The following is a 17,898-nucleotide window of genomic DNA, read 5'->3' as shown; positions in this document are numbered from 1 at the left end:
AAATATGGTCCATAACCATAATGCACACTCCCTTGGTGTTTTTTTCTGGATATAGACTCTGGTACAGAGCATTGTTTCCCTAGAGCCCTCGCCCGTGGATTTCACCCAACCTAGAAGTCCACCATCAGCCCTCTCAGCTGTTCCACAAACCAACCAATTACATCTTGAGATTGAAATGTCAACCCAAGGACAAGGGTAGGCTACTTACTGTCCTTTGGCATCTTTTACATCAACCACTTCTGGATTGTCTGCGATTTCCAGTAATAGCCGTAAACACAGGGTGTGACCATTAATGACTAGAAAAGAAAAATAAGGGACATCCTTTAACAGACAAATACTACAGAAACTCCTCTAAAGTGAAATTTATTTGGACTTCATCTGCCACTGCTGTTAACAGGTGACCCCTGTATTTCCAATTCCTGATGGATTGAAGTACTTCCTGGCCTGGTGTTCATCTCTCTTTTTCTTTATTCCTACCAGGAATTTATGATCTTCATCTTCTTTTTCTGCTTCCCCTGCTGAGGAAGTTTTTATTAAACTTGATATCTTTTCTTATCTCCCTTGTAGGACTGCCATGTCTTCCTACTTGTTAGTTCTCCTTTTATTCCTTTAAGCATCACTTGCTTCTACATAACCATCCACTGTCAAGCCTGCCTCAAGAGCTTTTTTAAAATAAGAAAGAAGGCTGGGAATATGGCCTAGTGGCAAAGTGCTTGCCTCATATACATGAAGCCCTAGGTTTGATTCCTCAGTACCACATATATAGAAAACAGCCAGAGGTGGCGTTGTAGCTCAAGTGGTTGAGTGCTAGCCTTGAGCAAAAGGAAGCCAGGGACAGTGCTCAGGTCCTGAGTCCAAGCCCCAGGACTGGCAAAAACAAAAACAAACAAACAAAAATAAGAAAGAAGAAGGAGGAGGAGAAAGAAGGGAGAAGAGATGGGAACAGGACAGGAGGAAGGTGGAGGGGAAGACAGGAGGTGAGGAAGGAGGGGAAAAGGAAGAACAGAATAGATGCCTTCTCTTCGGAGTCACCTTATATTCTAAAGTACACCATCTAGCAGCAGTTCTCATTGATTAGTGATGGCTTAAACAAAAACACCAAGCTGGAAAGGTATGCTTCTCCTCACTGCTCAGGGATGATTGACTGTTATTCTTAGGAGACTCAGCAGTGGGGCCCTGCTAGGTGCTGGTGTCTCCCAAACCACAGCTTAGTGTCACAAGCACACTTCAGGCCTCTGGGGACACTCCTTCTGCATTCCTCCTTGCCTCACTCTTTCCTCTCTTGACCATCCTCTCCTCTAACTCAAATGCCTTCTAAGCCCCTTCTCAGGCTGTTGGCCCTCATCTACCCCACCCCAGCAGACCCCCACAGTGGGCAAGAAATGCAATGCAATCTCAATGTCATGTTGGCCTTACATTCTGGGAGAAGGAGATTGGGAAATATGCTTGTGCATACCTGGCAAGGTGCTCCTTTCCTAAGTGGTGGAGCATGGTGTGCATGAGGAAGAAAGAAGAGGAGGAAGAAGAGGAGGAGGAGGAAGAGAGGAGAAAGAAGAATCTGCCTAAACATAGCTTTGCTCATAGAGTAAGCTGAGAACAAATACGTTTAAAATTCCGAACATGACCTACTCTCCTGTATAAACAATAAGAACACAATAAAATACATTGAATTTCCCTGGTGATGAATGTGGAGAGAGAAGGGAAATGATGTATCTGTGTTAAGCTGACAAAGGCTCTCTTCAGGGCTGTGTTTTACAGTCCTTTTTATAGCTTGCCAGTCGTGAGAGGATGCTAATTTAACATTGACAGTTTTCAGGGACAATACCTATTAGAATTAGCTCCCATTCATCGATACCACCCAATGAACAACAGGATAATGCCCACACTATTCCATTCACCTCATCTCAGCACCATCCATTTATGTATCTTGGGAAGACATTTGACAGACTGTAGTTACAAGTAATACATAATGGGTTGCTGCTGTTTCTGTTATATTTTTTAAGTTATGCAAAAACCTGTTATCATTGCAATACACAAGGAGTTTACTATATGTCTAAGATGCCCAAAAGAAAATTATCACTGAAGGACTGACAACTAAATTTCACAGCCATGGACTCGTAGAGGGAAGGGAACCACATTTTTTTTAACTAGCTCTTCTTTCTGTAGTAATCTGATATTCTTTAAATGCCTGTACTTAACAGTTCCTCAGGTACTGCATTTTCAATTGAGTGTAAGAAAACAGCATCTGATTTCCTATTATCACTCAGTGTGCCAGACAGAAAAACATCTACAGTTATGCTTTTATATTTGTGTTTTGTACATAAGCTTCCTGAATTCACCCCATAGGTGTGAGGAAAATTTAAATTCTCCTCAGAATAAAAGTGAAGCCAAGTCAGAATCTCACTCACCTTCTCACACACTACATTTTCCCTTCAACTGCCTTCTAGCAGAAAGATGTCAATATCCTTAGCTGTGTTCTGCCAGGTGCAGCTTTCTCTATCTCAGCCTCTCCCTGGCTATGAGTGACAGCCATTGTTTTTCATGTTGCTCAAAGACCATCATAACTGTCACTGCATTGATCTGGGCCAAATCTCCAATATCCATCCTGGCTGCCGCTTCTCACAATATTCCGAGGGATTGAAATACAGAAATTGGCCTCTCAGGGGAGCTGCAAAAGATGCTGGGTGTACGGATCCTAAATCACCTCTGCACCGCAGACATTTTATAAGACTCCAATGACAGCCTATGTCTTCTTAATGAAAGGTGCCCGGGGAAAACACTAACAGAGTGAATCCTCTTGACCACTAGGGGGAGCCCTTGAACCACACCTACACCACAGTGGCAAATGTGTGACTGCCATTCATTGCTTACTGTTTGCAAGGATGGGCTTCTTCAACCCAAACAGGTTTTTTTTGTTTTTTTTTTGGCCAGTCCTGGGCCTTGGACTCAGGGCCTGAGCACTGTCCCTGGCTTCTTCCCGCTCAAGGCTAGCACTCTGCCACTTGAGCCACAGCGCCGCTTCTGGCCGTTTTCTGTATATGTGGTGCTGGGGAATCGAACCTAGGGCCTCGTGTATCCGAGGCAGGCACTCTTGCCACTAGGCTATATCCCCAGCCCCCCAAACAGGTTTTGTAATCGTCAGGAATCACATTGTATGCTACCATGTGCAAGGATGCTTGCCTTATTAATTGGAAACTAATTTTACAAAGGGAAAACAAAACAAAATTTGGACTGTATAATACCACTAGGCAAGGGAGCAAAAAGACTACGATGGAAAATAAGAATTTATAAACTGTTGCTACTCAAGCTCTTTTTTTTTTTCTTCCAGCTACTATCATTTTAGGCAATTAGGCAAAGGTAGTCCTTTTCAATCTCTATAATTGGCTTAGGCAGTAAGGGGTATAAATGGAAAGTTTATTTTTCCTAGAAAAATTTCCCAAATAATGAGTCATAAGGTCTTTTGAAAAACATCCTCACTCCTTTATTTCCTCAGTACAACCATACCCAGTGAAACTGGGTAAGATGGTTATTTCTCCTTATAAAGTTCTATTACTCACATCAAAGGCTGATATTACTGGATTTCCTGAGCTTAAAGGTATTTATGGCTTAGCCAAGCCCAAAACTCTTTTATATAACATTTATTTCTGTGTATATGCCTGCATGTGTTTTGTTGGTTACAAGTGTTCCTGTATGTTGGAGAGAGAACTCCCAGAAAAGGCAAATTATTTACTTTTTGATTTTGGTATATATATTCGTGTGTGTGTGTGTGTGTGTGTGTGTGTGTGTGTGTGTGTGTGTGATGGAGCCTGAATTTAGGGCCTGGGCATTATCTCTGAGCATTTTGGCTCAAGGCTAGCAGTCTTCCACTTTGAGCCACAGCTCCACTTCTGGTTTTCTGGTGGTTATCTGGTGGTTATTTGGAGATAAGAGTCCCACAAACTTTTCTTCTGTGTCTGGCTTTGAATGGCAATCCTCAGATCTCAGCTTCTTGACTAGCTAGGATTACAGGCGTGAGTCACAGGCACCTGGCTATACATGTACTCTTTAAGGGTTCTATTTATACATCTGAGGTATTAAGAACCAAAACAAAAGCTAAGGACCAAACTTAGGGTGGCAGAATGATGTACTGATGGAGCTTTTGTATATGAAATGTCCCTAAGATACAGTAATGTCAGGCCATAAATGCTGTGATCTCTCTCTCTCTCTCTCTCTCTCTCTCTCTCTCTCTGTGTGTGTGTGTGTGTGTGTGTGTGTGTGTGTGTGTGTGTGTGTGTGTGTCTTGTCATCTGAGTTTTCATTGGCAGTGACTTCCTTCAGGTTTTCCTGGTTTCTTTTTTGGTTGTTTTTTTTTTGTGTTTTTTTTTTTGAGTCTTGTCTTAAAAGGCCAGAAGCAAAGAAAACAACTTTCTTTGAAGAAGTCTTTATGTAACTGCAGAGTTTGTGGGTTTTTTGAGCGGGGGGGGGGGGGGTAACAAGGAAAGTTGGTCTGGGAAGGAAGGGAATGTTAGAAATACTAGAGAAAATGCTCTGTGCTTTGGATGTGATTAGTTATATGTGACATTTTCTGGACATTACACCTTGTCTTTTGTTGGGAACACTTGTAGTAGGGAGTCTTTTGCCAGAGCTCCCAAAGTCTTTTTGGAGTTAGGAAGAAGGCCAGAAGCTGCCTGGCCAGAGCCCACCCACTCTATCAAAACATGTTGGAAGTATACAGCCATGTCTGATGGAGAAAGAAAACTGTATTTTAAAGATGGGGATGAATGAGGATGCTGTTATTCGTTTATTTGTACTCAGGAGCGAGCTACAGAACTTAGGGATGAAAGCCGGGGTTGGGCCTACCTGAGGCATGAAGCGGCGTTCTTTTGGTCACATTGTCTTTTACAAAGATGGATGCCCCCTGGTTTATCAGGGCTTCTACACACTCCGTGTGTCCCTTGAAGGCAGCCAGATCCAGAGCCGTGCGGCCTTTTTCATCCCTGATGTCCAGGTCCACCAACGACTGCAGAAGGACCTCCAAGGCCTGATGGTGCCCATTGTAGGCCTGCAGAGAAGAAAACAATGGTCCAAATGCTCACCTCAACCCCAGACAGTCCAGTGAGGACCATGCATGGGTAGAGACCATGCCACACGGAACACTGGCAAAAGTGCACTGATGTATTTTTGTATGTATATCTAGCAATCTAATAATCCAATCTAGGAAAATAGCTGCATGTATTAATACATTCTTATATTGGTTACTCCCATCATAAACCTATCCATGGACAAAATGAGAATATTTTTTCTTAGTTTTATTTATTAGTAAAGTTCACCAAAAAAAAAAAAATGACCAGAACATCATGGTCTTTGGGATGCAGCAAGGCAAGTTGACCTCCCTTTATAGTCCAATGCTGTCACCTGTCTAAACGCGTCATCTTAGGAGAGTTTCTCTCTCTCTCTTTCTCTCTTTTTGCTGATGGTAGGGCCTGGTGCTCTTGCTTGGCTTTTTCGCTTAAGGCTCGCACTCTACCACTTTTGGTGCTTTATTTTCCCTTGAGTAATTGGAGATAAGAGTTTCTTGCACTTTTCTTCCACAGCTGGCTTCAAACTTAGATCCTCAGATCTCAGCCTCCTGAGTGGCTAGGATTACAGGCATGAACATCAGTGCCTGGATCTTAGAAGAGCTTATTTTTCTTTATATTTTTAAATTGGTATTATAAAGGTGGTGTACATAGGGGTTACAGTTATATACATCAGGTAATAAGTGTACATTTCTTTTTGGAGAATGTCACCCCTTCACTCAGGCTCTTCCAGTTTTCCCTCCCATTCCCACCTACAACTTGTATAGTTCATTTTCAATTTAGTGTCTCTACTACTGCATATGTCTACCCTTTGTTCCTTGATTTCTGTACTTCCCCTTACATTCTAGGAGTGCTTAACTATGCTGTGTATCTGTTTCCCATCCATAAAGGAATAGCAACAAAATCTGTCTACTGAAGTTGCTGTGACCATAAAGAGATAAATTTCACAGGCCTTGCATAGCATCTTGTAGGTAGTAGGTGCTTTTTCTTTCTTACTTTTTTTCCATATGATAATGAAAACACAGAAATAATTATTTATATACACACGCTCATAATGTACTAGTATCAAGTTCAAACATATTATGACAGCCTAGCTTCTGTCAAGATTAAGAGGCTTCCTACCATTAAAAAAGCATGATAAATAGCATGAAGGATAATTTTTATTCCAATTATAAGATGAAAAATGTATAAACTATTTCCCTCCTTCCACTGCAACAAGGAACACTGAAAATAGAGAGAAATAGGGTACAGTTATTGGGGGGGGCGAGGAATGGCTTGGGGAAGAATGAAAGAATGAGGAAAAGCATGGCCTCAGTGTCCCCAGTAAATATCCTTTTTTTGTCACCTGCAATTTTTATTTTTTACTGCAGCCATTACTTAACACACAATTTATTTGGGAAAAAAAGACTTAGCCCAAAGGATTAATTTCCTCAATATAATAGAGCTCTTAGAAACCATTTAAAAACTAGGAAAATGTGCAAAAAGCATGAAAAGGCAGCTCATAGAAAAAGAAAGGTAAGGGGCTGGGGATATAGTCTAGTGGCAAGAGTGCTTGTCCCGTATACATGAGGCCCTGGGTTCAATTAGCACCACATATATAGAAAATGGCCAGAAGTGGCGCTGTGACTCAAGTGGCAGAGTGCTAGCCTTGAGCAAAAAGAAGCCAGGGACAGTGCTCAGGCCCTGAGTCCAAGTTCCAGGACTGGCCAAAAAAAAAAAAAAAAAAAAAAAAAGAAAGAAAAGAAAAAGAAAGGTAAAAAGCCAAGAGACATGAAAAAAAAAATCTATGTAAAATTTGAAAGTCCTGTTTTTTTCAACTACCGGGCAATGATTGAAGAGTTTGGTCATGTGCTGTAATTAGTTAAGACTGTGAAAGCAGCAATCTTTTATTCTGTTGGTAGGAAAATAGATTGGTATGACTTTTGTGGAGGTTGATTCGACAGAATGTATAAAATTTCTTTTTTAAAAAAGAAATGAAGTCTCAGACTATATTTACCATGACCTGATTTATATAAAAAGAGAATGAATGCATATCTATATTCACATATGGTTCTATACCCATAGAAAAAAATTAGAAGGATATAAAAGAAACTACTAGTAGTGATTAAATTTAGATCTAGGGAGCAGGGTAATAAAGAAAATGTTTTTAAAATAACAAAAACTAGATTTTAAAAAATCTATGGTAGAATTAAGAATACTCATAATCTTTTAAAGTCCTAATGTCATTATTATTGTTACTATTATAGTTACTTTTACATAATAAACAGGTACTATATGAAGGAAAATATAGTAATGAAGTATAAGAAGTAAAATATCATATCTCATATGGTAATCAATCTCAGATTTCTATTTTAGTCCCAACTTCTCTTTTTTATATCTAGATTTGTATATCCAATGGTCTCTTGGTATTTCCACTTGAATGTCTAATAGCATGGGAAACTGAATTCTTCCTTTTCCTTCCTTGAAGTTGTTTTAACTGTAGCCTGCTTCTCAGTACAATACAACTTTATTCTAGTTGCTCAGGCCCCAAACTTTGAAGTCAGCTTCATCTTCTCAAGTCCTTTTATAATTTTTTTTTTCAGAGATGAGGACTTGTACTGCCAGGAAAGGGCTCTTCCACTGGGCTAAATCCCCAACCCCTCATCCTCCCAACTCTTCATCCCAAGGTTGTAGACAGAATTGAACAAGGGTTCTGGGACCAAAGTACAGGTGGGAAATGAAAACAGTTCTTCCCCCACTGGGCAGGCCCTGGCCTGGGTGCCTGCTGACTCACACACAGGTTCCCTCCATTCTCAGGCATTGAAGGAAAACCATGACCGGTGTCCCTGTTCTAACTCCAGGCAAGGTGGCCCTGGGCGCCAAGCCCAAGGCATCACCATCTTTACTTCCTCTGCTATCTATGGGGAAGCTCCCCACTTCTCATTCCACCGCATCCTGACAGCAGCAGCTTCCCTTTCTGCCCTTGTCCCCTGACAATCCGCTATTTATTCAGGTGGGATTCCAGGTCATTTCTTGCTTAAAACCTAGCCTATAACTTTGGAGCTTCCTTGGTGAGAATACCCCAAAGTTCCCATGACCCATCAGGACTAGGTGACCTCCGAGCTCATCCTCATAACATCCCTCCCTCTGGTGCTTAGCCACACTGGTCCTTTAGGCTTAACATGAATTTCCTCTGGGACATTGCATCTGTACTTTCTGCTTCCTCTGTCTGGGAGCCTCTCCCGCAGTCACATGGCTTTCTTGGCACTTCTCAAATTCCACTTCTCAGAGGCTTCCCAGGGCAGCCTATGTAAGCAAGCCCTCCAGTCCCCCCACTCAACTTAGCTGACTTTAGTTTGTCATTACAGTACCCTCCCTGCTCTACCTGTCATCTATTTCTCTGGTAATTTGTTTATCATCTGTGACTAACAGGACTTGATGTGGGCTATTTGCTGCTGTATCCTTTTGTTGTGCTTGAATGAATACAATGACCATTACCTTTTATGCATAATAGTGGAAGATATATGTGTTGTAAATATCAACTATTTATTGAGGGCTTTTATACACTGAGTACTGTAGCGTCTTATTTGTACCAACTGACTGTTTGCATTTGTACCTGTGAATCTACCACACATGTGATACTGAATTAGCTCTTTAAGTCTGTTCCTGTCCCACAATATGTAAAGAATTTAAAGGGACCAGATATCCACCACAATACTTGTGTAGCGTTAGTATCATATAGATAATATAAATTCTAAGAATGAAGAACACTCTAGATTGTATGTGGCTTGTTCTTTCAGCCATTTCAAACATCTGTGTGCCATTTTATATTCAGTCTCCCACATTCATATACATCAGGTTCCCCTACTCATTAAATTTTAATTTTTTATTTACTAAGTCATATGGTGATTATTTAATGTCTTTCTATTGGCTTATTTTATGCTGTTAGGGGAGACCTCCATTTTGAAAACCTACATAGTTACAGAAGCATGTCTTTAATAATAATGTCTTAGGACAAAAGAGCCTTACAGTTAATTTATAATAGCACACTAAGGTGAACATACTTCTAGTAAGACATTGCCTTTGTCTTGTATGGAGCACGTAGGGTGTGCTATTTGATTTACTCAATATTTTTTAAATGTAGAGATGCTTTGTTATTGTAGCTAAAACAATTTCTATAAAATTTCTGAAATAACTGTAATGTTTTCCATGCACTGCATAAACTATTTGCCAAACTTCTTTGTTTGAGTTATGACCTTCTCTTCCCAACCTCTCTTGAAAGAAAAAGTGGTTTTCTGCTAATGAATTGAGCAGACATCTAATATTTTATATGCTTTTTAAACTATATAATTTAATATTTGGTTCTTGGCTATTTGTTTTATTATGTAATTGATAAAAATAATGATGTGTATTAATGTTAGTTGAACTATGTTTTTATACTCTCTGGGAATGTGTGGGTAGAGTGCTGTGGGAGGAACAATTTGTCTCTGTTCACCAGCATGTAAAAACTTAGTACAAGAGCATAAACATCTAAACAAGTAGTGAAATTCATTTACTACCTAGAAAGAGAGATTAGAGAGAGCAGAGAGAGAGAGGAGTCAGACAAAGAAAAGACACACACACACACACACACAGAGAGAGAGAGAGAGAGAGAGAGAGAGAGAGAGAGAGAGAGAGAGAGAGAGAAGATAACATAATGCATTCCCATCCACCCTTCACCCAGTTCCAGCCATTGTCAACTCTGGCCATAGGTGATTTTAAAACTAACTTGGGACCTGCAGATCTCATGTAAAAGGCGTAGAAACAGAAACATCAGGGCACAAATAAGTCCATTGTGCTTGACCAGCAGCTTAAATCTGCTGCTTACTTTGAAACCTGACTTTGTATAACACTTCTCACTACTGAGTCAACTAATACAGAATGCATAACTCAGTAGAGGTGTGGCTCAAGTGGTAGCGCACCAGCCTTGACAGCAAAAATCAAGTGAGAGTGTGAAGCCCTGAGTTCAATGCCTAGTACTGGTATAAAAAGAAAAGAGGAAGGAAGGAAGGGAAGGAGGGAGGGAGGGAAGGAAGGAAAGAGAGGGAGGAATGAAATAAAGAAAGAAGGAAAGGAGGAAGGAAGGAAAGGAAAGAAAGATGCAGGCAGAGAGGGAATAAAAGAACTAATGTCTTCACACCAAAGGTTTATGGGCCCATAGAGACAGCAGGTTCTAGATGCTATTTGCAAATGCTAGAATGACAAGGAACTAAACATTTGAGTTACTGCAAACTTGACTTAGTCTTGAGAAATGGAATTGGTAGCTTATAATGCATGCATATATACAAAGCTCAAATGGCTACCACATTTAGATTTAATAAAGAGATGACACAGGGAGGGGGAGAAGGGAGATGGGAGAAGGGGGGAGAAATAAGCAGGAAGGAAAGCAACAGGAATGAGGCAGCATTGTCCAAACCATCCTAACAAAGCTGCTTAAGAGCACAGACTTAAGAGTTTACTCCATGAATAGACCCCTAAATGTTTCCCTTAATCCTTACAACAAAAGTGAAATCCATTACCCCCGTTAAAGAGGCTTAAGAAAATAAAGAGGCTTAATTAAAACAAAATGAAGCAAGTCCTACTACTTAAGATAGCTTTAAAATTCTAGCCTCCACTTTCTCTAGAAAAAGCATCCCCAAATACTATTAAAGATAGATTGGTTGAGGCCAGGTACCAGTAGTTCATGCCTATAATTCTAACTATCAAGGAGGCTGAGATCTGAGGATTACTGTTGGAAGCTAGCCTCAGCAGGAAAGTCTGTAAGATTCTTATTTCCAATTAACCAACCAACCAGCACACACACACACACACACACACACACACACACACACACACACACACACACACACACACACACCCAAAGGTCAGATTTAGCTGTAATTTCTTTTAGTCTAGTTTGTGGGTGTTGAATTTCACTATGAAAGTATTAAACTTGTAAATCATCTGCAGGGATACCTTTTTAAAAAAAATCTCACTAGGTGATGGAATATTTTAAGATAGGAACTAAGGACAATGAGAGGAAAGAACTGGAACATCAACAAAATTCACAGAAATTATGAGTTCATCTGGAACTCTCGACAGCTGGACCCTTCCATTTGCATAGCCTTGTTTCATCATTTAATTTTTTTCAAGTGAACAAAATGTTTATGAAATTCAGTGGGCTGATAACTATGGAGACCTGAATCATTCAGCCTATAAACAATGGCGCAAGACAGGTCAGGTCGATGCAGCCAACCTTTAGGGACATCTGGTTCTGTTCTTCTGTTTCCACCTAAAAGATTATGAGTTTGATCAACTTAATCGCCACCTCTGGAGAGGGTGATAGGCTATTAAAAGACACAAACTATTTTTAAGTGTTTATGCTTAGAGGGAAAGAACAAAATAATTTCAGAACAAATCCATGGCAGTCCCTCTGATCGAAGCTGCCATCATCGTCTCTAACCTGGCTGCCTTCACTTTGGCTCTGGTGCTCTGGTGATTAAACACGGGAGTTGAAGTGATCCCATTAAAACAAAAGTCCTATCAGGCCATTTGTCTCCTCAAATTTATCCAAGTGGGTTCCTGTTGTGCTCAGAGTAAAGTTCTTACGATTGGACCACGAGACCTTGTGAGATATGGCTATGTTCCCCTGACTCTAGACTCCACCTGCACTGTGTCAGCCCTCTCTACCTGCCTGCCCCAACCAGTGGCCTCTTTGTTCTTCCATGGACAGGTCAAGTACAGCCTCACTCACCACTGCCCAGAAGCTTCTTCTTTCACATACCAACATGAGTGTTTCTCAAGATCTCTGCTCAAACAAGGGATTCTACACTATGTAAAATAGCCCCCTGTGTGCCTTCTCATGCTTCTGCCTGTGGATCCTACCTCACCTTCTCTTGAGCACTAATTACCATCTATTGTGCCGTTCACATGCCTAATGTCTTGTCTACATGGGAAAGTGTACAAGGACAAAGGCTGAGTTTTCTTTACTGGAACATCTCTGCTCCCAAAAGAGGGCTTGGCACTATTCATAGACAGTGCATTAGAATGAAACAGCACTATTCATGTTAATAATGTGGGGATGAAGCTGGCCAATGGCTCATGGCTGCAGTTCGAATTGCTCCTCGTGTATTATCTCCTGCCATCCCCACGGTGGCCCTGGATGAAGTACTGTTGTCCTCTCTACCTCAAAGGTGGGCACCGTGAGACACAAGAGAACAAATACTTGCCAAGATCAAACAACTAATCAATTAATTAAGTTAGGATCCTTAACTAACTCATTTCCTTTTGATTTAGTCATGTCCAGGTAAGCTACTAAGGAGAACATGAGAGCAGCAGAACTACCAAAGTCCACTCTTTTCTAGTAATACCATCACCCTTTCTTATTGTGACCAGAGACCCATACAACACTTGGTAAACATGCAACAATTTTTGGTATGGGGCTTGAACTCAGGGCCTGGGTGCTGTCTCTAAGCTTTTTGGCTCAAGGCTAGTAGTGCTCTACCACTATGAGTCACAGCGACATTTCTGGTGTTCTGGTAGTTAGCTGGAGATAAGAATCTCACAGACTTTCCTGCTCACACTGGCTTTGAAATGCAATCCTCAGATCTCAGCTTCCTGAGCAGCTGGGATCAAAGGTGTGAGCCACTGGCACCTAGCCAAAGATTTATTATTATTATTATTATTATTATTATTATTATTATTATTGAATGAGAGCTGGGCACTGATGATTCATGAGCATCTTGAGGATCACAATTCAAAGCAAGCTTGGGAAGCAAAGTCCATGAGATTCTTACCTCCAATTAATCACCAAAAAGGTGGAAGCAGAGCAGAGCTGTGGTTTAAGTGGTAGAGCACCAGTCTTGAATGAAGAAAGCTAAGGGAGACTGTCTTGGCTCCTGAGTTCAAATCTGTGTGTGTGTGTGTGTGTGTGTGTGTGTGTGTGTGTGTTTTCCAACCACTTGAAAATTCTGTCTGAGCTAATCCTCTACATAGGTCTCTGAAGGGGTAGCTAGGGCCCTGTCTGGGAATGCTCAGCCTTGGGGAAACTTCTCCAGACATAGCAGAAGGCTGGGCAAGGATTCCAAAGAGCAATCTTTAAGGAAACTTGTATGAAGAGCCAAAGGTACAAAGCTTTTTTTTGCAGACAGATAGCCCATTATCTACCTACTTTTTCCACTCCAACAGCATCCATCCAACAAAGATACATGACTGATTTACAGCATTAAAAATGTACATGTGTATACACACACTCACGTGTGTGTGTGCAGTGGGGGTATTGGTTGGAGGATGTGTAGGTAAGGGTGTCAGCAGCTGTGACTTGAGTATGTAGGGACACAGGCAGTGGAGGGAGGGCTCTATGAAGTAGCAGCATTCCCAGATATTCCCAAATCTTCCCACAATGGCCTTGTCTATCCTGATCTTACCTGAATGCCTATATAAGTCTGGTAATAAAATACTCTTCCATTCAAACTCTCAACCTCAACGTTTCATCAGAACAACTGCTGAAGCAGTGCTTTTGTATGTATAAGTATGTATATGTAAACTACCCTAACAAGTGCTCACATAGATCCAGACCCTTCCCATTCTTCCCCAAGTCCTATTGCTGGGTTTCACTAAGCAAAGAAGCATCCAAAGCCACCACTGTGGCCATGAACTGAGTGTTCACAATTCGGCAGCAGGGGCAGGTGAGCGGGCTACACATGGGTGAAGCTGCCAGGCAGAAAGGGCCGACAGAACAGCTGTTGATCTGTGCCCAGCAGTTAGAGGACATAACCTCGGGCAGAGTGAGGAATGTCGGGTCCTGGCCCTCCATGAAGAGTTTAAGGATAATCCCTTCCTTTACTGGGTTGTGGAGAGAAAGCTGTGCTGATGATAATTCTTCCTCTCCCTCCTGGGTCTCACCTAGGATAGAGCCCTGACCTCATCTCAGACCCTAGTGTCAAGTCCAGGAAGAAAGAGTGCAGCTGCCAGTCTACACACGCTCATTTTACTCCCATGAGTTTGTCCTTAAATCCCTTGACAAGCATTCATAGCAGCATCTGAAAATATGGCACTTGATTATCCATGGATTTAAATTTCATATCATTGTTGTCTGGAATCAAATCTCTTAAACTGAAACGCTTTCTTTAGATGTTCAATATGGTTAAATTTTATAATGGTAATTTACTAAGTGCAGTGTGATAAAGAGTTTATGTTTGTTATACCTTTCCATTTGCTTTCATTTTACAGATGGGAAGTAAAGGCTCAGGATAGGGTAGACAGATGTATCTATCTACAGCTAGTGAAGCTGGGACTGGAAAGAGAGAGAGAGAAAGAGAGAGAGAGAGAGAACACCTCTCTCTGTGTAGCCTGTGCCTTTAACCTTGTGCAACGACATTGCCACTTGTCACTACATAACTTGACTTACATCTCACAGCAGCCTAGGTTTAAGAGGGCTTAGTTGTTTCTCGAACAGCCATAGCTGTCCGCAGCATCTCACTTACAGCTAAGTGGAGTGGACTCTTGGTAGCGCCAGAATCAGATTCTTCAAAACCAGTGTTGGTTCTTTCCAAAAGCTGTGGAGATCGAAAAAGAAAGGCACAGTTGTAAATCCAATTTTGAAAAAGAAATTAAATCTTCTGCCCACTAATGTTGCTACAAATGAGAAAGGAGGCTCCAGAAACTAAAGAATTATACAGCTTATCATTAATAGAAGAACTCACATACAGCTTATTTCAACCAAATATGCTTATTGAATATTTAAATGTCATCTTAACACATGCTATTTTTAAAAAGGGAGTAGGGCGAGTGCTGGTGGTTCATGTCTGTAATCCTAGCTACTCAGGATGCTAAGATGTGAGGATCACAGTTCACAACCAGCCCAGGCAGGAAAGTACATGAGATTCTTATCTCCAATTAACTGCCAGAAGTGACGCTGGGGCTCAAGTGGTACAGTGCCAGCCTTGAGCAAAAAAGCTCAAGGATAGGGCTCTGGCCCCGAGTTCAAGCCCCAGGACCAGCACACACACACACACACACACACACACACACACACACACACACACACACACACACTTTCATAAATGAAGAGATGCTTAGCTTCACCAATCCAGGAAAATAATTCCAGTTCTATCCATTCTCATCTAACAATTTAGCAATAATGGACAAATAGTAGTGCCCATTTTAATTCCACTTCCCCCATACAATTACTGGAAACAGTGTTGAAAAAGATAAGCAAATATCCTGTTATCATGAAACTTACACTTTAGAAAAAGAAATCCCAGGCATAAAATTAAAGATACAAATAAGAAAGTGATGTGTGCTACCATGAAAGTAAAAGAGGATGACATAATTAATATGTGGTGACTTGAGCTGTGGTGCAAGCAGTAGAGAACCAGCCTTGAGTAGAAAAGCTAAGGAAGAGGCCCCTAGTTCTGAGAGGTTAAGAGGCCCCAGTTCTGAGTTCCAGCCCCAGTACCAGCACAAAAATGAGGCAAAACAACAACAACAACAATAACAACAACAAAAATAAGAGACATAAATAATAAGAGGGTCTAAACCAGGCAAAGTTGTGACAGGAAAATATCAGGCAGTAAGATTTACATGCTCCTAATTGAATGCCAGATGTAAGATTTTGAAGACAGAAGTGAGGCAGAAGAAATCTGATTTTGGAAGGGGTGCACAGGTAGGGTGTTGTCATTGCTTGTCCTTTGCCTTGCTGTGTGTACAGGCCACCAAGAAGCGAAGGCAGAGAATCAAGAGGCAAGGATGCTATCATCCTCTTCTGGGAAGTGTGGGTCAAGTGAGAAAGCTTTGTGGCTCTGGGGATCATGGGCACGGCATGAGAACACCCCTGCTGGTCAGCAAGAGTAAGTGTCTTCTAATTTCCCTTCTCATTGACTATGGGGTCCGGGAGCCCTTTCACAAACCAGGACATCCTTTCAGGCTTATTTCTAGAGGTCCAGCCAAGAGTCTAGTCTTCTTTACCTTTGATAATCTTTCTAAAACCATTTTAAAAAGTAAATCTTTTTCTTTTTAAAATATATATTGGAGTATCTGTTTCCTCCAAATGAAGCCAGGATGATTCCAAGTGTCATGTCGACTTAATAGAAGTTGTCCTAATAAGAATGATGAATGAGAATGGAAAGTTACTCAAAGCCCTGAAAAGTATAACTTCCTAAAATATAATTCACCCACTTTCTCCTTAAAAGTCTCTCCACACTTGTCAAATGAAAAACACTTTTTAAAGTCATATGTGCCGTGTCAGTGGCTCCTGTCTATTATCCTTGCTACTCAGAAGCCTGAGATATGAGGACCAAGGCTTGAAGACAACCTGAGCAGACAAAATCCAAGACACTCTTATCTCCAAATAACCAGCAATAACCTGGAATTGGAGGTGTGATTCAAGTGGTAAAGAGCTAGCTATGAGCAGAATAAACAAAGCAAAACAAACGAAAGCAGAAGGTCCTGAGTTCAAGCCACAGTACCAGCTCTCTCTCACTCTTTCTCGTCTCTCTCTCTTTCTTTCTCTCATATATACACATACACACAGTCATAAGTGTGGAATAACCCTATTTAAACACAAAAGTCTGTACTGACATGATGACACTCATAGAGAAAAGCACAGAAACACTGCAACTCCTTTGTACATCACCTTTATAATAATAAAAAATTAAATTATAAAAGAAATACATCCCCTAAAATGTTTAACACAATAACCTTAAAGTTGAATTATAGATCATTGTATTTCTATTTGGAAAATGAAAACCTTTTAATCTTCTCTCTTTTTTTGAGAACAATGCCGTTTTTTAAAATAATACTTTATCTCATCAATTTTTTTATTCCCTTTCAATTCCTCAAATTAGACAAATGTATATACAAGACACAGGGTATCAAAATAAAAAACAATTACAAAAGGGGATAAACCTAAGTGGGGGAAACAAAATAGAAAAGAAATAACTTCACGTAGTACATTTAAAAAAAACCCGTTTGTTTCCATATCTTGGCATTCATTTCCATTAGCATAATTTTATATAGTCATATTGTGATCCTCTGCTAGGACTACCCTAAGCACATACTAATTATTACAAATGAGGGAAACCATGGAGCCTATGTTTCTTTGGGTCTGGTTTATTTCACTTAATATGCTTTTTTCCAAGTCATTCCATTTCCTTACAAATGGGGCAATGACATTCTTTCTGATGGAAGCATAGAACTCCAGTGTGTATATATACCACATTTTCTTGATCCATTTACCTACTGAGGGGCATCTGGGTTGTTCCACACCACTATACACCTATGGCCATATCTTTGATATGGGAACCAAAATCAGATGGAAGAAAAACATCCTCTTCAATGAATGGTGCTGGCAGAACTGGCTATACACATGTAGAAAACTGAAGTTAGAACCTAAAATATCACCCTTTACCAGAACCAACTCAATGGATCAAAGACCTTGAGGTAAGAGCAGATACCTTGAAAATATTACAGGACAGGATAGGGGAAACACTAGGGTTCCTACGCACAGGTTGAAATTTCCTAAATAAAGAACCAGAAACACAACAAATCAAAGAAAGGATGAATAAATGGGATCATATTAACTGCAGAGCTTCTGCATGGCATAGGACATAGCTAGCAAGATAAATAGAAAGCCCACAGATTGGGAGAAGATCTTTTCTAGCCATACAACAGACAAAGACTTTATATAAAAAATATACCCTAGAGCTCAAAAAATTAAACCCCCCAATAACAAATCCTCAAGGAAACAACCACCCCATTAATAAGTGGACTAAAGAATTAAAAAGAGACTTCTCTGGAGAGGAAATAAGAATAGTTGGTAGACACATAAAGGAATGTTCAACAA

The 17,898-nt window shown here is 40.6% G+C and overlaps 1 protein-coding gene across 4 annotated transcripts in view; it reads right to left on the bottom strand.

The window, feature by feature from the left end:
* The window catches only part of Ankrd44 (ankyrin repeat domain 44), a 325,588-nt gene that overhangs the window by 21,955 nt on the left and 285,735 nt on the right, over positions 1–17,898 (bottom strand). For all 4 annotated transcript variants that reach the window (XM_048345044.1, XM_048345043.1, XM_048345042.1 and 1 more), the window contains 3 exons: positions 14,540–14,611; positions 4,840–5,041; positions 209–296 (listed from right to left, as the gene is read on the bottom strand). In XM_048345044.1, the coding sequence (XP_048201001.1) occupies positions 209–296; positions 4,840–5,041; positions 14,540–14,611 (362 nt within the window). The remainder of the gene's footprint in view (positions 1–208; positions 297–4,839; positions 5,042–14,539; positions 14,612–17,898) is intronic.

This window comes from Perognathus longimembris, chromosome 4, assembly GCF_023159225.1.
Source record: "Perognathus longimembris pacificus isolate PPM17 chromosome 4, ASM2315922v1, whole genome shotgun sequence".
Taxonomy (NCBI): Eukaryota; Metazoa; Chordata; class Mammalia; order Rodentia; family Heteromyidae; genus Perognathus; species Perognathus longimembris.
This window is presented reverse-complemented; position numbering and strand designations above follow the sequence as displayed.